We start from the raw sequence: 24,905 nt of genomic DNA on the forward strand, positions 1-24,905 counted from the left end.
ATAGCACAGTGCCTGGGGCGGTGTGCAGTATGCCATGCGTAGTATGGTGGTTCTCAGCATGTAATGTATAGCACAGTGCTGGGGTGGTACACAGTATACTATGTACAGTGTGGTGGTTGTCAGCATAATGTATAGCACAGTGCCTGGGGTGGTACACAGTATACCATGTACAGTGTGGTGGTTCTCAGCATGTAATGTATAACACAGTGCCTGGGGCGGTGTGTATAATATATATTAATTTATTTTTTTCCACATTGCACAGTCCATCATATATGTAGATTTTAAACTTTTTCTGCTGTCCTCTTATAGTATCACCATTCAGTGCTCATAATCGGTTTAGCAATGTGATCATCCTCCACCAGATGTGCTCTCACCTGGGATAATGTGACCTTACAATCAAGTATGGTCAGTGAGTGCCTGGGTCCCTCAGGGACCAAATGGGATATGCCCGGCAAGTAGGTTCCACCAATGTCTTTCCTTACACACCACTTTAATGTACATATAAAAGTGTGGAGCTAAAAAAATAAAACCGTGATAATACAATCCTAGCTACTAGCTTGTAAAGCTAATATAATATCTAAATCAAGAGAATATATAAAATAATATACAAAATGATATAATAGAAGTGAGTTCCAGTTCCAAAAATTAGTAGATCCAAAAGTGCAAACGTGGATCTTCAGTTACTAGATGACCAAACGTCATCCGTGCAAACGCGTCACCCAACTCCGTGCTCATCCGTGCAAACGCGTCACCCAACTCCGTGCTCAAAAAAGGCTTAGCAGATGTATTTGACCGTCATATTATAGAGTGGTCAAAATCCGCTCAAGAATGTTACTTCAGCAGCCGCTCCAGCCTCCTCCATAGCATCCAAATGTGATCAGAAATCGTTCGCCCACTCCGTATTGACCATCAATGTATGTATGCATTAAGAGTGGCATGTGTGTGAAATATAAAAAGCTTCCCTTAGTGTAAAACAATTTATTAAGGCAAAGAAGTGCACATACAATCTCCAAGATCAATACAGCGCTGTGCGTCTAAAAACATCCGCATGCTCCCACCACTTTAATTCTCCATAAGTTTTCCAGATTTTGCATTCTCATGTCATGTTCAAACCAGCCATACATACAGGGGGAGAGAATTCACCATAACAGTGCTTTTATAGTTTAAGAACGTTCTCCTTTGTTCCCCAGAATTACTCTCACTATAAAAAGGTGCTTGAAGCGCACCAAACATATCCAGCATGTATAATATTCAAAACCGCCAGCAGTAGGTATTGGCAATACAGTCATGTATAGCTACCACTCTCAATCATGTACAGAGTGTTGTGGCGTCATGTGCCCCTCCCCTACACGTTACGCCACAGGCTCATGTGGCTTCCTCAGGGGGATTAGGCTGAATATGGTTGGTGCATTTCAAGCAGGTGTGATTGGTGGAGCCTACTTGCTAGGCATATCCCATTTTGGTCCCTGAAGGACCCAGAGGTCTATTGACCATATTTAATTGTAAGGTCACATTATCCCAGGTGAAAGCACATCTGGTGGAGGGTGATCACATAACTAAGACAATTATGAGCACTGAATGGAGATACTATAACGGGACATCAGAAAAAGTTAAAAATCTACATTTGATGAACTGTGCAATTTTGACTATTTCTATATTAGCACATTGGGAATATGGTGTTTAAGTTTTAGACATATACTGTATAATTTTTGGTTTGTCCATTGTTGAAAGTTGTTTATAGAAGTGAAGCATGGCACTTTATTTATACAGTGTATATACAGATATATGGGCGTGTGTTTGGTGTAAGCAGCTCACAAATAGGGCGCATATACATAGCAGCTCACAAGGTTATACTCATACAAAGCAATATCAGGCACCTCTATCACCTTTTACCTGACCAGGCATATGAAAAACAGAGCAATATCAGGCACCTCCTTCACCTACCTGACCAGTACTAAGAAAGGAAGAGTAGTATCAGGCACCTTCTACCTGACCAGTACTAAGAAAGGCAGAGCGGTATCAGGCACCTCCTTCACCTTCTACCGGACCAGTACTAAGAAAGGCAGAGCGGTATCAAGCACCTCCTTCACCTTCTACCGGACCAGTACTAAGAAAGGCAGAGCGGTATCAGGCACCTCCTTCACCTTCTACCGGACCAGTACTAAGAAAGTCAGAGCGGTATCAGGCACCTCCTTCACCTTCTACCTGAGCAGTACTAAGAAAGGCAGAGCGGTATCAGGCACCTCCTTCACCTTCTACCTGAGCAGTACTAAGAAAGGAAGAGTGGTATCAGCATGGCCAGATCTAGGGGGGTGCTGGGGTGGGCTAAGCCCCCCCACAGATTCATTTGGTGCCCCCCCCCCCCCCCAAAGCCAGCAGTCCTCTTCTGCCTCCACTCCAGGACACTCTGCCCAACCCCTCATAGTGCCAGGCAGCACAGCCCAGAGCTGCCTTCACACTAACTTTCTTCTGCTAGCCTGGCCCCTATTCCTCCTCTCTCCAAGTCTGACAATGGCAGGGCAGAAGATGGCAGTTTGTTTCCAGACATCCCCTTCTCTCCTCCCACCCCCGCTATCAGCAATCGTCTGCCACAGAGTCCCATCTCCTGTCCAGCACAGAGACAATCTCTGCTGAACTCCAGGCAAGTGAGATGAAGGGGAGACCAGGGAAGTACTGAGTCAGACCAGGGGAAGGGGCCAGCAGGTGTAGGACCTGGAATGTCATGGATGATGATTCTCTGTGGAAAGCAGGGCAAGGCTTAAGTGCCTTTTTATGTTTGACTGTCTGTGCTGCTTATTATACAGCCCTCTGCCTGTACATCATGGGGACCCTACAATGAACACAGGAGGAATAGATGGGGACAGAGAGGGGGATATAGAGACAGAGCAAAGGAAAAAAGAGAGATGCAGAATATTTTCCCCATTTCTATTTGGGCTGAAAGGCAAGGCAGTGATCACTCTCTATCATTTGCAGTTTAACCACTTAAGTCCAGGAATGATGACTCTAGAATTGCTGCTCTCACTCTGACACTCATGGTGATACCTCACATTAGTGATACCATTGCTGTTTACTAGTGATGGGCGGAACACCCCCCTGTTCAGTTCTCGGTCGAACATACGAACGAAAGTTTGACTGCGATCTTCGAACTCAATGCAAGTCTATGGGACTCAAACTTGTAAATTCCAAAAGTAGAAGGCTTACCGTATTTTTCGCCGTATAAGACGCACTTTTTCTTCCCCAAAACTGGGGGGGGAAAGTTGGTGCGTCTTATACGACGAATAGAGAGAGAATCCGTGAGGAGCGGCCACGGCCGTAGGAAAGGCCGCGGCTTTGGCCTATCTCTGGAGCGGTCGGCCATCTTAGTACACCCAGCGGTGCGTGCTGACGTCATCACCCCCTCTGCTCGTGGATCAGCCCTGAAGACCGGAACGGCGCGGGAACACGGCGAGAGGAACGCGCGGAGCAAAGGTAAGTGAATTGACACTATATGGGGGGATGAATTACTATATGGGGGATGAACTACTATATGTATTGGGTTCAGAATCTTTTTTTTCTAGATTTTCCTCCTTTAAAATTGGGTGCGTCTTATATTCCGGAGTGTCTTATATGGCGAAAAATACGGTATATGCAAGTTATAAAAGGGGTATGGGGACTCGGGTACTGCCCTCAGAGACATAAGTCAGTGAAAAACAAAAAATTTATAAAGTACCATTTTTAAAGGGGCAGTTATTTTTCATTGCCTAAAGTAAAAAAAAAACATTCTTTTAAATATGATGTCTGGGGGGGGGGTCCCCTTAAACTATCTGCAAAGATGCACATCTGTACAATGTACAGAACCTGCTGTAGCAGGACTGACTTTTTTTTTTTTTAAATGAAAATCACAGCATGGGGTTCACCTCCCCAATCCAAACCAGACCCTTTCGGTCTTGTAGGCAGGTTAGAAGGGAGGACCCCACAGTAAAAAATTATTTTTAAAAACCGTGTGGGGTTCCCCCTAATAGCCCTACCAGGCCCTTTTAGGCCTAGTAGGACTTTTAAGGAGAACCCCCACCCCCCAAAACTGGGGGGGGGGGGAGCATGGAGTCCCCCCTAAAATGCCTACCACACCCTAAATCTGGGCACAGCCCACATGCCGTCAACAATAACATGCCTCCTCCCCCCCCCCCCCCCCCCCCCCGAAAGCACCTTGTCCCCATGTTGATGGGTACAAGGGCCTCTTCCTCACAACCCCGGGATGTGGTTGTGGGGATCTGTGGAGGGTGACTTATTGGAATCTGGAAGCCCCCTACCCATTCACCAAAAAAAAGTACAATGTGAATAAAAAGTCCTTTACTTAAAAAAAAAAAAAAAAAAGTTTTGATTGTTGTAATCCATTGTCAGTCACGGCATCCAGCACTGTCACGACACCCACTCGCCAAAATTAAAAAAAAACAAAAAAAAAAAACTGACACCCGCTGACCCGTCCACACTCGCCGAGCTCTTGCTGCTATCTGACATTTGCTGATCAGATGTAAACAATTGGGCAGATCTAGCGGTGATGTCAACGCTAGCTCTGCCCAGTTGTGCTGAGATTGGCCAAAGCATTGCACCTGTGGTCAGTTGCATTGCTTTGGCCAATCACAATGCACTGTCCGTGTGCAGTGCATTGTGGGGCATGGCGGGCGAACAGCCCACCAAATGCCCTTTCCATTCTTGTGTTTGGCAAACACATGAACGGCCAATGTTTGCATTGAACTTCCGTTCGACTCAAGCATCAAGTCCATCACTACTGTTTACATACCCGCTCACTCCCTATTTTAATTTGTGTGTGTCTGTGTGCAGTGCGACAGGGTTGCTTTTAATTTTTTTCTTTATTTTGATTTAATTTATTATTTACTTTTAGCGCATTTTCATTTAAAAGCTAAGTTCATTTTTACAGAAAAATAATAAATGCACATATATTTGTAGAAAAAAAATGTGCATTTTATTATGTTTTGGATAGAAGCCTGCAAAACATTGAACCCAATATCAGTGGACAGTGAGTGCAATGCCAGGCTCCTGCAGACTCTTCCTTTCGCTCTATGTCTGTACCAAGGTAAGGGTTTTCAGTTGGAAAGTTCAAGGAAGTGTCAGTGGACTAGGAGTGTGGTGATGATCGCACTAGGGTTCCATTGAGGACTAAAAGTCTGTCTGTCGCGGTGGCAGATGGAACCTTTAGTTCATTCATTCATGGATCCCTATAAATGAATGGCGTGGTTGTGTATGATGGGGTTTGGCAGTGGAGAAGGGGGGCCCATTTGCACTGTGTTATATGTTACATCCTAAATACGGGTGCAACATGGTGCAAAAGGTGGCATTAGTCTTTAACTTTATTAATATCACTAACAAGCCCCTTGTGTGATAGCATTGATAGGTGACAGGTCCTCTTTATGGAGATATCAGGGGTCTGCGAGCTGCAGCAAATGCATAGGTGTGAACCTAGCCTAAGTAAATGGAGATGCGGTAGCTGTATAAACTCACCCACAAAGCTGACTGACAGGTACGCAGGGATGGACACACGGGGGTATGTACCCATTCCTTTCAAACAGGGTTGTGCGGGTGAGTCTGTATAGCTGCTGAATCTTCATTTACTTATATGAATTGCCTGCATGTGGGGAGGTGCAGCATGGTTCAGGTAGTAAATACACAGACTCCAGTTGCAGTAAAACCTGGAACTTGCATTGAACAGAATGTCAGTGTTGCAATAGAGCGCCGCTAGGGAAATAACTCACAATTCAATGTTAAATGTGGCTGAGAGGGGTACCGACAGTGTCTGTTTCAAAGGATGAAGCACAACTTGGCCAGTCTGGTCCCAAGAGGGAAGCTCCTTTCCAGGATAGCAAGTCTCTAATCTTAAACCTAAATAAAATAAAAGCTGGGCTGCAAATATATTAATAAAAAGAATAACGTGAAATAAAAATATCTAAATAATAAACAAAACAATGAGTGTCCATAAAACAAGTCCATATAAGTGAAATAATCCGTAATGATTCAAATCATGTAATTCTTCACAGATAATGAAGCTTCTTCCAGTGCTCATACACCACACCATCAAAGTGCTACGATGTGCAGACGGGGTCACCTCAGTGCTCACAGAACGCTCACCTCCGAGCCAATAAATTGCGCTTTATACTACCACATTCAGATTCCTCTCTCGATAATCAACCATGTAGAAACGGTCAGACGCCTTTTAAGCTTTTAACCGCTTACCGACTGCCCTATAGCAGAAATACTGCTACAGGGCGGCACGGGTGTGCAAAATCACGTGTATATATACGTGATTCCGCATTTCCGGGTAGGGGGCGTGCATTGCTTTCTATGGGGGCACCCGACAGGAGGGAGGGGCCAGGAGCTTCAGCGGGGGACCTGAGCAAAGGAGGATCCAGGCTGCTCTGCAAAAGTAGGTAAATATTACATTTTTGTTTTTCTTTTTTTTTTTAAAGCAAGACTACTATCACTTTAAGGACAACACTTAAGAGGTAGTAATCTTTTTAACCACTTCCAGTCCGGACACTTTCACCCCCTTCCTGTCCAGGCCAATTTTCAGCTTTCAGCGCTATCACACTTTGACAGTTGCGCGGTCATGCAACACTGTACCCATATGAATATTTTAGCATCTTTTTTAGACGGATAAAGCTTTATATTGGTGGTATTTATTCACCACTGGGATTTATATATTTTTTTTTTTTTGCTATATAAATGAAAGTCCACAAATTTTGAAAGTGTTTTTCCTATAAAATTTTGCAAATAAAATTTCATCATACATCTTGGCCAAAATTTATTCCATTATCTTTTTAGTAAAAAAAATAACCCAAATTAGTTTATAACCAAAAATTATAATTTTTTAAAAAAAAATTACATTTTTATTTTATTTTTTATATTATTGGTGACACTGTACTACTTGTGGGGGGTGATGAAGATTTTTTTTTTTTTTTTACACTGATTGATTTTACACCCATAAAGGCTGTAAAAGCATAGATTTCTCCTTCTCTAAGGCTGCATTCTTGCAGCCATTGAGAAATACTGTGTGAGCTGTGATTGGTCACAGCTTGTCACATGGTACAAGGCTGTTGTGAATAGCCTTGTACCATGTGACCTCTGTGATCATTCACAGATTTCACACGTAGTAAGCAATGATGTCAGAAGTGACATCTTGCTTACTACTTTGCATGTGATCACTGATTGGCCAATCAGTGATTACATGATCGGGACCTCGCACAGAGGTCCCGTACGACGATCAGAGGACACAGCGGGCACCAGATCGCGGTGCTGCACGCTCCCAGGGAGCGCACAGCACCAGGATCCGGTGCCCGCTGTGTCCTCCGATCGTTGGCACCCGCCCCTGCACTGCCACTGTCTGGCCGTTGATATACAACGGCCGGACGGGAAGTGGTTAAAAAAAAAAACCCCAAAAAAACAATTTTAACCTGCAAGGTAGTATAATGTGCTAGTTTGCATCGCATACTTGCTTATTAGGAAAGACTTACCTTATAACTAAGCCCCCCACCGCTGACAGGGCTTCCATCTTCACCCGGTCTTCTGGGTTCACGGGCTGCGGCAGTGTAAGTGGCCTAGCCGCGATGACGTCACTCACATGCGCACATAGCTCCTTCAGAGCGCATGCGCTGGTGCACATTTAGGAGACAGACATTTTACCTTCAGGTAAGCTTTATTACACAGGTCTGCAAAAAATTTTTTCTCGAGCTGTATTGGTTATTCCACGTGATCTTTATGGTTTTTTTGGTGCGCTGAATCCGAAAATGACCTCCATTTTGTCATAGGACATCACGTTTCCTGACAATTTAGGTAACTATGTTAAATAAGGCAATACCTCAAAATAAATGGAAATAGACTTATAAAATTTAAAGTTTTATTACAATTTTTTCATGAAAATCCTTTTTTGAACTGAAATGAGCTCACCTACACACTAAACTTGATTCTTCTTCCCTGTGAGGCTCCTCTTGGTGCATTTACGCTTTTGAGTAGCATCTGGAATGTCTCTCTGAAGCATCCAACAGTAGTCTGCCATCATTGTAATGCTCCATTTTCCCTGGTATCTCCTTTCCATCTTCTTAATGTCTTGGTGGAATCGTTCACCTTGTTCCTCACTCACAGCTCCCACCTTTTTCAGGAAAGTAGTCAAGGTGGGACTGCAGGAAATGCACTTTGAAACTCATCAGGCAACCTAAAGCTTGAAATACTTTCAGCATTCGTCCGACGATCTTTTTGTAGTGAGGATCTTTATTGCCTAAAAATTTCTGTACGACTTCTTTAAATGCAATCCACCCTTCTTTTTGAGGATCCGTCATGGTATTGACAAACTCTTGATCAACTATAAGCCTTCTAATGTCTGGTCCAACAAACACACCTTCCTTCAATTTTGCCTCCGACAGGCCTGGAAACTTGGTGACCAAGTATTTGAAGCATTCCCTGTCTCTTGGAAGTGATTTTACGAATTGCTTCATCAATCCCAATTTTATGTGGAGAGGTGGTAGAAGAACTTTATGGGAAGGTACCAAAGTTTCTCGGAGGACATTTTTTTTCACCAACTGTTAGCACCCTCGGCTGCCAACTCTTCTTGGTCCAGTGATTTTGTCAGTCTCGACTGTCCCATAGACACAGAAAACCAAGGTATTTGGTATCCCACCCACTGGATTCTTCAGGAAAGATCAACCCCTTCTACCATTAGAAGCACAAACTCAGGGCTGAGGCTTACACATACAGCATGCTGCTGAGTATCCCAGTAGTCAGACATGTCACTCGGAGCAGCACTTGTATTCACCCCCTTTGCGGGGGAGGGGCAGAGATTGTTTACCTGCAAATAACAACAAAAGGCCAGAAGAGAACTAGGGAAATGAGGAAATAGAATTTTTTTTCCCTAAAACTTGCTTAGCTTATGTATATGTTGCTGACCATCAGATTTACAGCACTATATTTATATTTACATAACTCGAACAACCCCTTTAAGGTTTTTTTGGAATTTTATATCTTCAGTGCACTTGTGTGAATTAATTAATAGTAATTTGGACTTTAAATTTGGTTAAAAACCCATAATATAAAAAAAATACCAAAAATGTGATAAATTTGAAGCCAATTTTGCATTTTGTGGCAAATCATGACTTCTAGGAGTTTTTTCAATATTTTATTTGTTTTCAGCACACCAAAATACATGGAAATTAGATGAAAATAATCAAACAGCTTTTTAGTCGCAGACCTGTGTTATAAGCCTCCCTGTAGGTGAAAGTCAAAGAACGCACTTTACTACCACTAACAGAAATTACAAAACCTACCTGCTCCGTACGTTTACTGAAAAACGGACTACAGTGTTTCTGCAAAAATATACACAGGAAATATGTCAAGGAAACGTGGCCTCCACTTTTCATGAGTTGTCTATTGGTTGTTATATTAACCACTTGAGCTCCTGAGGATTTACCCCCCTTAATGACCAGGCCTCTTTTTGCTACCTGGTGCTGCACTAATTCAACTGATAATTGCGCGGTCATGCAATGCTGCACCCAAACGAAATTTACGTCCTTTTTTTCACACAAATAGAGCTTTCTTTCGGTGGTATTTGATCACCTGTGCGCTTTTTATTTTTCACGCTATAAACAAAAAAGACCAAAAATTTTGAAGAAATACGATATTTTTTACTTTCAGCTATAAAAAATATATAGTAAACTCAAAGTTACCGGTAGTTATAAATTTAGGCCAAAATGTATTCTGCTCCATGTTTTTGGTAAAAAAAATCCCACTAAGTGTATATTGATTGGTTTGTGTGAATGTTATAGCGTCTACAAACTATGGTATAGATTCTGCAATTTACGCAATTTTTTTGCTATACAGCGCTGTGCTAGTTTAACGAACAATTGCGCGGTCATGCAATATGGTACATAAATGAAATTTATGTCCTTTTTTTCACACCAATAGAGATTTTTTTTATGTGGTATTTGATCGCCTGTGCGTTTTTTATCTTTTGCGCTATAAAAAAAAAAGGCTGACAATTTGTTACATTAAGGCCCCTTTCAGATGGGGTGGAGCCGTCAGTGTGATCCGCCTGCTCAGTGGGGGATCTCTCTACTCAGCAGGCGGTTGACAGGTATCTGTCCAACACAAACACAGTCTGCTGATTAAAATGGGATGGTCAGATGGAAAGGGACCACCTGACCATTTCCACCCAATTGGCACCTGATCTGATCTGCTGGATGGATGAGGAACGGATCCCCATCTGTTTTTGGCTTACAGGATCAGATCGGATGCTGGTGGATGTCAGTGGACTATTGCCCGCTAACACCTGCTGGTCCATAGTAGTCTATGTAGAATGTCCGCCGCAGTCCCGCCATAAGTCACCGATTGCCGCCATTATTAGTATAAAAAAAATTAAAAATCCCAGTATCTTTCCCGCCATTTGTAAATGCTATGACTTTCACGTAAACCAATTTAATTTACAAGTATTGGGGTTTTTTTTTTTTTTTTTTAGCAAAGACATGTCGCAGAATGCATTTTGGCCGAAATTTATGATGAAATTTGATTTTTAAATTTTTTTTACTGGACATGTTTTATAGCAAAAAGTCCAAAATATTATTTTTTCTCAATTGTCAGCCTTTTTTTTGTTATTGCGCAAAAAATAAAAACCGCACAGGCGATCAAATACCACAGAAAGAAAGCTCTATTTGTATGAAAAAAAGGACATAAATTTAATTTATGTACCGTATTGCATGACCGCGCAATTGTCTGTTAAACTAGCACAGCGCTGTATAGCAAAAAAAATGGAGTAAATTGCAGTATCTATACCAGCAATGGGCAAACTACGGCCCGCGGGCCGTATACGGCCCGGCGGACCTTTTAATCCGGCCCGCAGAGCTAGGCTCCTGCTAGGCTCCTCTCACAGTCCGCCCTGAAGACCGGTGTAGCATGAAAATCTGTCTCCTATGAGGATCTGTCCCCCTCGACGTATCTGCGCATGTGCCGGAGATCGCCGATCGGCTGCTAATGCCTGAAACTGGCACATGCGCAGATACGTCGAGGGGGACAGATCCTCATAGGAGACAGATTTTCATGCTACACCGGAACGGCGCGGGAACACGGCGAGAGGAACGCGCGGAGCAAAGGTAAGTGAATTGACACAGGGGGGACTTGGGGACTTAATATGGGGGATGAACTACTATATGGGGGGTGAATTACTATATGGGGGGTGAATTACTATATGGGGGGTGAATTACTATATGGGGGATGAATTACTATGCTTACTATGGATGACACATACACATCATTCATCTATTCTTGGTCCGGCCCCGGGTCCAATATATGAACCCATTGCGGCCCTCAAGTCAAAAAGTTTGCCCAGCCCTGATCTATACCATAGTTTGTAGACGCTATAACTTTCACACAAAGCAATCAATATACACTTATTGGGATTTTTTTTTACCAAAAACATGGAGCAGAATACATTTTGGCCTAAATTTATAACTAACTTTTTGAGTTTACTATATATATTTTTTTTCTATAGCCAAAAGTAAAAAATATATTGTTTTTATTTTTCACGCTAAAAAACAAAAAAAGACCAAAAATTTTTAATAAAAAGCGCACAGGTGATCAAATACCACCGAAAGAAAGCTCTATTTGTGTGAAAAAAAGGACGTAAATTTTGTTTGGGTGCGCAATTATCAGTTGAATTAGTGCAGCGCTGAGTAGCAAAAAGAGGCCTGGTCATTAAGGGGGGTAAACCCTCAGGAGGGCAAGTGGTTAAAAAAAAAAAAACCTGCATTTTCTTTCATTTCTGTTACACAGTTTTGCAAATAAGTAATTTTTCTTCATAAATTTGGGCCAAAATGTATACTGCTACATTACTTTGGTAAACATAATCCCAGTCGATGTGTGTTATTTGGCCTTTGTGGAAGTAAGGCTGCTTTCACATTTGAGGAGTTTTTCAAGCAATTTTTCGTTAGACATACATTCACATACACAGGGAAGCAGTTTTCTTGAGCTTTTCATGTGTTTATGTATGTTTTCACACTGAGGCATTGTGAGTGCGGTGTAAAAACTCCTACTTGCAGCATCTTTGGGGGCATGTTTGGGGAGTTTAAAAAAAAAAAAGAAAAAAAGCTACAAAAACGCCTCTTCCCATTAAACTCAATGGAAAAACGCCTGAAAAGCCTCTGAGAATTGTTTTTGATGCAGTGTTTAAGTCACAGTGTGAAAGTCTACAAGCTATGGCACCAATCATTGAAAATTGATCACATCTGATCAAACCTGATGTACTGATGGACGATCTCATTTCTTGAGATCCTAACAACAAGCCAGGACAGTACAAATACCCCCCAAATTACCCCTTTTTGGAAAGTAGACATTCCAAGGTATTTAAGACTCATGGTGAGCTTTCTGAACCTGTAATTTTTTTTTTATTTATTTTTTTCCCCACAATTCTTTGGAAAAGTACTTTTTTTTTTTTTTTTTTTTTTTTTTTTCTTCTTTTTCTCACACAATTGTTATATTAACAGGTTATTCCTCTAACACAGCATATGCATACTTGCAGCCTCACCCCAAAATACATTCTGATGATCCTCCTGAGTATGGGGATACCACATGTGCAAGACTTTTCCACAGCCTGGCCACATACAGAGGCCCAACATCCAAGGAGCACCTACAGGTGTCCAGGAAGCATACATTACACGTCTCATTTCCTGACTACCCATCACATTTTTTAAGGCCCTGGAGCACCAGGACAATGGAATTACCCACAACATGACCCCTTTTTGGAAGGAAAACACCCTAATGTATATTCTATGAGGCACAATGAGTCTTTTGAACATGTCATTTTTTTTCCACTAGTCTTCAGAAAACGTGGAAAGAAAATGAAAATGTTTTGTGTTTTTTGTTTTTTTTTTTGTGTTTTTTTTTTTTTGTTTTTTGTTTTTTTTACACCAAGTTGTCCATTTATAAGATATTTCTAACCCATAGTATGTACATACCCCAAAATACATTCTGCTATCTTCTGGGAGTGCTGGGCTGCCTGTACTCACCACTGTGCTACCGGTGGATGCTAGCTCCTCCTCAGATCTCCTGAACCCCTTTGTTTGGACTCTCTCCTCCTCAGAATCTGTTGCTGACCCACTGCTTTCAACTGGTTCATACTCAGAATCGGAGTCTGACAGAATTCCCCGCTTCTCCTGTCCGTCATACTCAGTATCTGGAAAGCCTCCTCCCTGGTGTATCATTTTGTTTAGACGTGTATGCTGTACTGCTGATATTGCTGATGTTGATTTTGATATTCACTGGTACAGATGTGGATTTTACACTAGTACTGCGTGACAGATATTGAGCACTGGTAAACTGACAGATGTGGATTTGACACTGGTAGGCCTTGACAGATGTTGATCAATGGTACAGAAGTAGATAAGCATTGGTACACTGACAGATGTGGATTTGACACTGGTAGGTCATGACAGATGTTGACCACTGGTACAGAAGTGGATGACCACTGGTACACCGTGACAGATGTGGATCAATGGTACAGATGTGCAATTTACATTGGTACATTGTGACATGTTGATCACTGGTACAGAAGTAATAAGCACTGGTACACTATGACAGATGTGGATCACTGGTACAGATGTGGAATTTACATTGGTACACTATGACAGATGTGGATCACTGGTACAGATGTGGAATTTACATTGGTACACCGTGACAGATGTGAATCACTGGTACAGACGTGGAATTTATGCTGGTACACCGTGACAGATGTGGATCACTGGTACAGATGTGGAATTTATGCTGGTACACCGTGACAGATGTGGATCAATGGTACAGATGTGCAATTTACATTGGTACATTGTGACATGTTGATCACTGGTACAGAAGTAATAAGCACTGGTACACTATGACAGATGTGAATCACTGGTACAGATGTGGAATTTACACTGGTACATTGTGACATATGTTGATCACTTGAATAGAAGTAGAGAAGCACTGGTACACTATGACAGATGTGGATCACTGGTACAGATGTGGAATTTATGCTGGTACACCGTGACAGATGTGGATCACTGGTACAGATGTGGAATTTATGCTGGTACACCGTGACAGATGTGGATCACTGGTACAGACGTGGAATTTATGCTGGTACTCTGTGACAGATGTGGATCACTGGTACAGATGTGGAATTTACATTGGTACACCGTGACAGATGTGGATCACTGGTACAGACGTGGAATTTATGCTGGTACACCGTGACAGATGTGGATCACTGGTACAGACGTGAAATTTACGCTGGTACTCTGTGACAGATGTGGATCATTGGTGCACTGACAGCTGCGTGGGGGACACTATGGCGTGATGTGTTTGTGAGTGTTTAACACAGATCGGCTCTGCTTCTCACTAGCCAGCTCTGTGTGAGGAGAGGCAAAGCCGGTCAACAGACTGGTGGCTTTGTTGACATCACATGATGGCTGTGATTGGACACACCTGTCATGTGATTAGAAGGGCCAATCAGAGAGCCCTTCTGCTGTGCAGCATTGCGCTGTGTCCAGGGGACACAGGAACACAGAGCGTGCAGCTGCATGGTCACGTTCTGAGGGAACGTCCACTTAGGATGGCGAAGATCCCACCTGGTGCGTTTTATGCGCAGTGGCCAGGTGGGAAGCGGTTAAAGAATTTTGACACACACTATAATCCCCACATTTTTTGTAAAATAGAAAATATGGTGTTGCACCAAGTAAACAGATACCAAACATCTCACGCATTAAAATTGCGCTTATGGAATGGTGCCACACTACAGTATTTAAAAATCTCCATAGGCAATGCTTTATAAGCCTTTACAGGTTACCAGTTTAGAGTTGCAGAGGAGGTCTGGTGCTGGAATTATTGCTCTGACATTTGCGGTGATACCTCACATGTGTGGTGCGATTTCTTACATATGAGACCAGTGCATGCGTTCACCTTTGCACATAAGCAAGAGGGGACGGGGGAACGTTTTTAAATTATTTGTTTTGTGCACTGTAACCGATGTTTTAATGCACTGTATGGCTTTGCTATGCAGAGCCACACAAATCGGTGTGCAGGAGCTGAGAGGAGAGAGATCTGTATTTTTTTTTATACACAAGACTCTCCCCCGTTGGAGATACTTCGCGATCACCAGGTGCCAGTGAGTAATCCTTGGCCAGGACCCGGTGATTGACAGCTGAGGCTGCGAATGGTGGCACGGGTAGGGCACACACACCCCCTACAAAGACCTGCAAAATCACGTGTATACATACGTGATTTTGCGCACCCGTGCTGCCCTGTAGCAGTTTCTATTATAAGGTAGCGCTGGTGTCCTATGCTGTTTTGAACTGCTGCGTTTTTGCAAAGGGTCAGGGACTTTTGTTGAAAGCAGCTTTATTGCTACAACAGAGTTCAATGGAGAAGCTGCTGAAATGCATGGTAGTGCGTCTTTGCAGCGTTTTTTATTCTGCCCAGCAAAAAATAAATAAATAAATATTCCACTTTAACAAAAAAACAAAAAAAAGTGAACGAAATGCAAAAAAAAGTGTCAAAAATGCGTGTAGAAAAAAGCAAAACAACTGCAAAAAGTACTAGACAAAGCATCAAACGCAAAATGCATATATGGGAACCAAGCCTCGCGTTTACTAAAACAAAAGTTGGAGTGGAGGTCACGTTTCCTGTCCAGAGTGGAGCTCCGCTGAGCTGCCTTTTGGTTGTCTGACAATAAAGTGGAGCTCCACCCAAAAGGGGAAGTTCCGCTTTAAAGACTGGTCCCCATTAAGGATTGTCACCTTTGGGGGGCGGGTACCCAAATTTGACAGGTACCCTCTCCCACTTCCTGTCCAATCGCCTAGGCGATCAGAAGCGGAAGGTGTCCTCCCTCCCTGTAGTCTTTTGGAATACGTGACAGGTCCCAGAAGACTACAGGACCATTCATGATGCGCAGTGGGCACCTGGCTGTGAAGCCGCAAGCTGTCACAGCCGGGTGCTCACACTGAAGATGCCGGCGCCAGGGAGAGAAGACGGCCGGTGAAACGGGCTACAGGGGACACGCTGCAGGACCGAGAGACGGGTGTGTTTTTTTTTAAAAGTCAGCAGCTACAGTTTTTGTAGATGCTGACTTTTTTTATTTTTTGACAGTGGCAGTGGAACTCCGCTTTAAAGTTCTTTAAATGGGGCGGCACAGTGGCTAAATGGTTAGCACTTCCGCCTGGCAGTACTCGAGTTGTTGGTTCAAATCCCAACCACGGCTTCACCTGCCTTGCGCCTGCATGCTCTCCCCATGACTGTGGTGGGTTTCCTCCCTCCAAAGACATGCTGGTAGGTGAATTGGCTCCTGTCTAAATTGGCCCTAGTATGTGCATGTATGAATGTGAGTTAGGGGCCTTAGATTGTACGCCCCTTGAGGGTTAGGGGCCTTAGACTGTACGCCCCTTGAGGGTTAGGGGCCTTAGACTGTACGCCCCTTGAGGGTTAGGGGCCTTAGATTGTACGCCCCTTGAGGGTTAGGGGCCTTAGATTGTACACCCCTTGAGGGTTAGGGGCCTTAGATTGTACGCCCCTTGAGGGTTAGGGGCCTTAGATTGTACGCCCCTTGAGGGTTAGGGGCCTTAGATTGTACGCCCCTTGAGGGTTAGGGGCCTTAGATTGTACGCCCCTTGAGGGTTAGGGGCCTTAGATTGTACGCCCCTTGAGGGTTAGGGGCCTTAGACTGTACACCCCTTGAGGGTTAGGGACCTTAGATTGTACGCCCCTTGAGAGTTAGGGACTGATGTGAATGTACAATATATATGTAAAGCACTGCGTAAATTGACGGCGCTATACAAGTATCTGCAATAAATAAATTACATTTAAAAAAGATGGGAGTGGAGCTCCACTCTGCAGGCTTTGTTATAATAAAGTTCACAAAAACAAAAAGGGGGTGGCAGTTAGTCACATGATGCCCTCCGTAGTCTATACTTCCTCATCTGTCATTGAGAGGCCGTTATCTGCGGTGCAGCCCCCTAGGCCGGGTTGGTGTAAAACAAGCCCATACCGCCTCCGCATGCAGACATGTTCTCCTCAGCACTAGCTGGTAAGACTCGAAGCTTCTGAAGGATGTATTTGTGATAATCCTCCTATTACACCGGTGTAGCGGCACATGCACAGTTGCTTCAGGGGATACATATCTTCATGGTATTACCCATCTTGCCGCTACACGTTCCTGTCTCTGGCTCCGTCTGCACGTTCACACATCACGCCCCATTGAGAATGAGCTTGGTGGAGCTCTGAAGTCCTAAAGGGCTAGTTCGCCTCTCTGGTAGATGTTGCAGTACAGGGAGGGGTTTCCGCCCGATGTGGAGAGAGTGCCACCATGCCTCAGTCTCTGAGAACCATGTCTGTGGCTGCCAGTCCTGCAATGCCTCATGGGACTTGTAGTTCAGGCCTGCTGTCTTCTGGAAGGCGAGGTTCACACCCGTGCTTCTTAATGCATTTTCTGATGCAGTTTTATGCTTCATGCATTTGTTTTTTTGTTTTTGTTTTTTTTTAATAGGAGGAGGCTGTTAAACACAAGACCATACCAAAACCACACCTACCTGGGTTTTTATGCATCCCCATTGTAGCCTACAGGCCCAAAATCACACTTTCCTGCACCTTTTCTGAAGACGCACTGCAGGAAAACGCATAGACGTGAACGGGCCCCATAGAAAACAATGTATCCCACATACAAATTCTACAAATGGCTCAAGCCTAAGAAGCAAAGTGTCATTGTGAGCGCTCAGGGTCGCCCTGTCTATGGACTGGGACAGACCGACGCGGAGCGCAACCCCGCCATTGCAGGCGCAAGCGTGGAGTCGTATCGTTATCCGCACAGGTGCTCAGTGCCTTCTCCCTCCCCTTGTCATAGCAGGGCTGAACCCAGCGTGCAGTCAGTGCACAACCATCATTTTGCAGCACTGCAGAAAGGCGAACCAACCCTTTAGGAAAGATTACTTGTACTATGATTAGCATTGGTCTGTGTATGTGATCATTTATTAGACATGTGAACCATACGAGGTGGTGTCAAAAGGTTTCAAGACTAGTTTCGTAACACGCCGACAGACAGCAGCACAATGTCACAGGGAGCACCAACCTTCATAAGTCAGTGTGCCAAAAGACATCATCCTGTGTAACTGGTGCTCTTCTGACCACGTGCGTCACCACGTCTGCTATTTCATCATGGACAGCAAGTTGGGACAAAGAGCAACCGTGAAATTCTACGTGAACCCCGATGTTGTGGATTGTTCTCCAATGATCATGATGCACAAGTTGTCGAATGGTTTTGACATTTTCAGAGGTTGAGCTAGTTGTAGGTCTTCTGGATTTCTTGTCATCTTCCAGTGATGTTCTTCCGCTCTTGAAAAACACCTCGAACGACTCAGTGCAGCATCGCCGTAAATTTGCCGAATCATGTCAAACGTCTCTGTGGCAGATTTGCTCGGTTTCACGCAGAATTTCACATTTTCTTTGTTCTAACTTGCTGTCCATGATGAAATGGCAGACCTGCTAACGTGATCAGAATAGCACCAGTTACACAGCTCTTGATGCACACAGGACAATGTCTTTTGGCACACTGACTTATGAAGGTCGGTGCTCCCTGTGACTGTGCATGCAGCCTTGTGCTGCCCTCTGTTGGCGTGTTACAAAACTAGTCGCGAAACATTTTGATAGTATACTCTGGTGTATCATAAGAGATGCTATGTACAGTATGGTGGTTGTGCGCATGTAGTGTATACCACAGTGCAGGTGTCTTGAGCATGTAATGTACAACACAGAATATGGACCGTGAGCCTGTAATGTACAGCATAGATTATGGACCGTGAACCTGTAATGTACAGCACAGATTATGGACCGTGAACCTGTAATGTACAGCACAGATTATGGACCGTGAACCTGTAATGTACAGCACAGATTATGGACCGTGAACCTGTAATGTACAGCACAGATTATGGACCGTGAACCTGTAATGTACAGCATAGATTATGGACCGTGAACCTGTAATGTACAGCATAGATTATGGACCGTGAACCTGTAATGTACAGCATAGATTATGGACCGTGAACCTGTAATGTACAGCATAGATTATGGACCGTGAACCTGTAATGTACAGCACAGATTATGGACCGTGAACCTGTAATGTACAGCACAGATTATGGACCGTAAGCCTGTAATGTACAGCACAGATTATGGACCGTGAACCTGTAATGTACAGCATAGATTATGGACCGTGAACCTGTAATGTACAGCACAGATTATGGACCGTGAACCTGTAATGTACAGCATAGATTATGGACCGTGAACCTGTAATGTACAGCACAGATTATGGACCGTGAACCTGTAATGTACAGCACAGATTATGGACCGTGAACCTGTAATGTACAGCATAGATTATGGACCGTGAACCTGTAATGTACAGCACAGATTATGGACCGTAAGCCTGTAATGTACAGCACAGATTATGGACCGTGAACCTGTAATGTACAGCATAGATTATGGACCGTGAACCTGTAATGTACAGCACAGATTATGGACCGTGAACCTGTAATGTACAGCACAGATTATGGACCGTGAACCTGTAATGTACAGCATAGATTATGGACCGTGAACCTGTAATGTACAGCACAGATTATGGACCGTGAACCTGTAATGTACAGCACAGATTATGGACCGTAAGCCTGTAATGTACAGCACAGATTATGGACCGTGAACCTGTAATGTACAGCATAGATTATGGACCGTGAACCTGTAATGTACAGCACAGATTATGGACCGTGAACCTGTAATGTACAGCATAGATTATGGACCGTGAACCTGTAATGTACAGCACAGATTATGGACCGTGAACATGTAATGTACAGCACAGATTATGGACCGTGAACATGTAATGTACAGCACAGATTATGGACCGTGAACCTGTAATGTACAGCATAGATTATGGACCGTGAACATGTAATGTACAGCACAGTGTCTGGATTGGTCTGTAGTATGCCATGTATAGTTGAATATGGAGTGTGCTGGTCCTCAGTGTGTAAAGTAGAGCACAGTCCCTGGTGTAGTCTTGAGCCTGTAGCTTACAGTGCAGTATGTGGTGCTCTTCAGCAAGTTATTTGCTGTAGCTTACAGGCTCAGGATCCCTATATTGCAAAGTATATGGCATATGGTGGTCCTCAGTATATAACGGACAGCACAGTGCCTGGAGTGGCGTGCAGTATGCCAAGTTGCCACCTTCTCTTATGGCAGTAACTTTCTCAGAACTGCCACAGTCCTTTTGCTGTGCTATACCTTGCATATTCTAGACCACCACACAGTGGCTTCGCTATGTGGGTGCGGACCGCACCCGGGTGACATCCACCAGAGGGGTGACAACTTGAAGTGAGAGGCTGCATAAACCAGGCCAGAGCAGCGGTATACATGGCACAGGGGCCCCCCAGAGTACGGGGCCCACACTCTCCGCTCCTGGGTGCTGTATGTATGGAGGAGGTGTGGCAGTACGGCACTGCATGGGACCAACTCCACCAAACTTTCCAACTCCTCCGCTCTACTAGAGTCTCCCCAAATGCGCTCTGATTGGCTGCAAGCGCGTCCTATGCGAGGCAGCCTCTCCCCTACACCCTGGACACGCCTTCCTCTTGTTGGTTTGTGTGGCGTAGGCAGTAGCCACACCTTTTGTACACCCGTCAGCCAATTGCAGTGAGGAAACAAGTTAGAATAAAACTTTTCGGTGTTCCAAAACAGCAAAGGAAAGTCTGGCAGGATCAATGGAAGGGCTACTAATCTGTCAAGTATAAAGGGCCACAGACATGTCAGTTATTGAGGTCTAATCTTGATAGTCTTAACCCCTTGCCTACCGGGCACTTTCACCCCCCTTCTGCCCATGCCAGTTTTCAGCTTTTAGCGCTGTTGCACTTTGACCATTGTGCGGTCATGCAACACTCTACCCAAACAAAATTTTTATTAATTTTTGAGACATATAGAGCTTTCTTTTGTTGGTGTTTAATCACCTCTGGGGTTTTATATTATTTGCTAAACAAATGAAAAAATGTTGAGGAAAAATTTTCTTAAGCTGGCCATTGTAATTTCTGAACGTTAACCACATATGCTGGCCAAAAATTCTTTGACTGAGAAGTTTTCCTTCCTGTCCCTTTGAATTTTCCCGTCACTGCGGTTGAAAACAAACATCAATTTGACCCCACTAACGATTAGAAAATCAAATGAATATTCTTGAAACTAAACTTCTCGAGTGAAAATGTATACATGTATGGCCAGCTTTAGTTTCTGTTCTACTGTTTTGTAAATAAGTGACTTTCTCCTTCACTGATGTGCACTGATGAGGCTATACCGATATGCGGCACTGATAGCTCGCACTGGTGGGCATGACTATCCAGCACTGGTGGGCACTGATGAGGCTGTACCGATATGCGGCACTGATAGCTGCACTGGTGGGCACAACTATCCAGCACTGGTGGGCACTGATGAGGCTGTACCCATATGGTTCTCTGATAGCCAGCACTGATGAGGCTGTACCGATATTCTGCACTGGTGGGCATTGATGAGGCTGTACCCATATGGGGCTCTGATAGCCAGCACTGGTGGGCACAATTATCCAGCACTGGTGGACACCGATGAGGCTGCGGCACTGGTGGGCACCATTATCAGGCACTGGTGGGCATTGATGAGGCTGTACCCATGTGGGGCTCTGATAGCCTCTGATAGCCTACCCATGATGGGGCTACACTGATCATCAGGGCACGGACTATCAGTGTAGATGTCCCCTCTGAGGAGTGCCGCTTACTGGCTCTCCTCTCATCACGCTGTCAACACGAGGAGAGGAGAGCCGGTAACCAGCATTTCCAGTTTACACTGTGATTGATCACAAAGTACAGTGATCACAGAGCGCGCCCCGAGGGGCGTGGTTCTGGTTGGACATCTATGGCTGTCCTCCCAGAACTTCGTAGCTCACCGTGCTGTAGCCGTCTTTTTGTCTATAGCACGGTCGGGAACTGGTTAAAATCAAATGTACACAAATTATTATTATTTTATGCGGTTTATTACAAATCTATTACATTGTGTACACACACCTTCATTCACAACAACCTCGGATAACCAGCTAGGAATAACAATAATAGTTTTTTTTTTTTTTTTGTGAACAAAGGTGTATATGTATGTACAATAGAATGGATCTGTATGGTAATGAGTTTGTCGTTTCCTTGTATTGTGTATGAAATAATCCAGCATTTCTCCGTATGCATTGGTATTTGTATGTTCTACTTATCAAGTCTGCAGCAGCAGGACAGAGCACTGTGGCAGGGGTGACTCTGCACTGTGTATACATCCTCAGGACCACCACGCTCTGTACTCTGCACACATCCTCAGGACCACCACGCTCTATACTCTGCACACATCCTCAGGACCACCACGCTCTATACTCTGCACACATCCTCAGGACCACCACGCTCTATACTCTGCACACATCCTCAGGACCACCACGCTCTATACTCTGCACACATCCTCAGGACCACCACGCTCTATACTCTGCACACATCCTCAGGACCACCACGCTCTATACTCTGCACACATCCTCAGGACCACCACGCTCTATACTCTGCACACATCCTCAGGACCACCACGCTCTATACTCTGCACACATCCTCAGGACCACCACGCTCTGTACTCTGCACACATCCTCAGGACCACCACGCTCTATACTCTGCACACATCCTCAGGACCACCACGCTCTGTACTCTGCACACATCCTCAGGATCACCACGCTCTATACTCTGCACACATCCTCAGGACCACCACGCTCTGTACTCTGCACTGTGTATACATGCACAGGAATACTACCACACTTTATACACTATGCTGTAATTTACACACCACATGCTCCCCCACTTTGTATGCTGCACTTGTGTATTACAAGCTTTAGACTACCACTCGGTACTGAAGACTGCATAATCCAGGCCTCTCCAGAACCTGTGCTGTACATTACTTGCTGAGGACCACTGCACTATACAGTACTATCCATGCTGAGGGCCACCATGCTGTACATTGCATTTTTTCACACAACTTCAAACACATTACATTACATGCTGAGGCCTGCTGTACTGTTCATGGCATGGATCACACCACTTCAGACACCATGCTGTAGGTTACATGTTGACTGCATCGCATCTGCAGAGTACTTTACGTGCTGAGACCCAACATGCTGTATATTGCATATTCCATACCACTTCGAACACTGTGCTGTATGTTACATGATGAGGTCCGCCACATGTCATATGCTGCACTGTAGGTTACAGGTTCAGGATCACTACATTGCAGATTACATTACATGCTGAGGACCACCATAATGTACATGGTATATGCCACACCACCCCAGACACTGTGCTGTGCGCTACATGCTGAGGACCACCACACGCCACATACTTCGCTGTAGGTTACAGGCTAAAGACCACCACACTGCAGAGTTCATTATATGCTGAGGACCACCAATACTGTACATGGCATATGCCATAACACACCAGGGACTCTGCTGTACATAACATGCATGTTGAGAACCAGCACACTCCATATTCTACTGTATTTGATGAATTTGTCACAGCAAAGCTGAATAACAAAGAAATACTTGACATCACATACATCAGTCGTGACAATGAAAAACTGGTGGGGTTGTCATGAATTTAGCACAAGACTTCTCCCCACCAGGAATGTATCACAAATGTCTTATTGAATTGCTCCCATAGTATGTGTTCTGTACAAATCTTCCTTCCTGCTCACATTTCTTCCTTTCAGAAGTAAACTTCTGCTTTAAGTAAGCTTGACATGTTTTGCATCAAATATCACCTTTTAGTATATATCATCATCATTTTTTTTCTCTCTCTCCCTCTCTCTCAGTTCTGCTGTCGGTCACTGCTTTCCATGCCTCCACCCTAGAGGTCAAGAAAAACCCATGGATCGATCTGATTCTTTGTGTATCGAGGTCCGAGATTGTTTACTGTCAGTTTGATCATGGTTCAGAATGTCTACTGGAAGTGGACAGAAACCGCTGGAACATTGCTGAGGAGCAAAGGAACAGGTCCATAATCAACAAATTTGGTGAAAATGAGTGTGCGACCATCAGAAACCTGCAGGAGAAGGACACTGGGCGCTACAGCTTGCGTATCGCCAAAAGCGATGGGATACATACGTTAAGAGAGTCATTTTCACTGAGTAAGTTAACTTGTAGATCTTTTCCATCATGTGATCTTATATGTAATCTGGGGTGCAGTAAAAATGAACAAAAGGTTTGTTTTTTTTTTTTAATCAAAGTTGAACTTCAGGCAGATCTAGAAGATGTAAATTATTGCCACTCTATATTCATTAAAACCTATCTCCAGGTATACTTTCACTTTAACTACTTCCGGACCACCCACCAGCAATATACTGCATATGAGCAGCCCATACAGGCACAGCCACATACTGGTACGTCACTGCGTGCTTTCTTCTGGCGACACCCACTGTGGTTGGAACGCTGGTTCCTCTGTGGTTGGAACGCTGGTTCCTCTGTGGTTGGAACGCTGGTTCCTCTGTGGTTGGAACGCTGGTTCCTCTGTGGTTGGAACGCTGGTTCCTCTGTGGTTGGAACGCTGGTTCCTCTGTGGTTGGAACGCTGGTTCCTCTGTGGTTGGAACGCTGGTTCCTCTGTGGTTGGAACGCTGGTTCCTCTGTGGTTGGAACTATTTCCGTCTCATATCTTGTACCTCAGCCACAGCGTGAATGAACTGCACTCCTGTGATCCATAGGAGAAGTAATACAAAACAACAAGCTTTGGCCATGCTTCTCTTAAAATCACCTTAACCCCCCCCCCGGTCACATCAAGCCTGACTTTGAAATCATGCAACTTACAA

At 44.2% G+C, this 24,905-nt stretch overlaps 1 protein-coding gene across 4 annotated transcripts in view; it reads left to right on the forward strand.

Moving 5' to 3' along the window:
* LOC149460982 (uncharacterized) overlaps positions 1–24,905 on the forward strand; it is a 40,669-nt gene that overhangs the window by 2,948 nt on the left and 12,816 nt on the right. For all 4 annotated transcript variants that reach the window (XM_089678938.1, XM_089678937.1, XM_089678939.1 and 1 more), the window contains exon 2: positions 23,914–24,228. In XM_089678938.1, coding sequence (XP_089535064.1) covers positions 23,914–24,228 — 315 coding nt within the window. The remainder of the gene's footprint in view (positions 1–23,913; positions 24,229–24,905) is intronic.

This window comes from Staurois parvus, unplaced genomic scaffold (genome assembly GCF_062004578.1).
Source record: "Staurois parvus isolate SC_StPar_1 unplaced genomic scaffold, SC_StPar_1.0 ptg000213l, whole genome shotgun sequence".
Classification (NCBI taxonomy): domain Eukaryota; kingdom Metazoa; phylum Chordata; class Amphibia; order Anura; family Ranidae; genus Staurois; species Staurois parvus.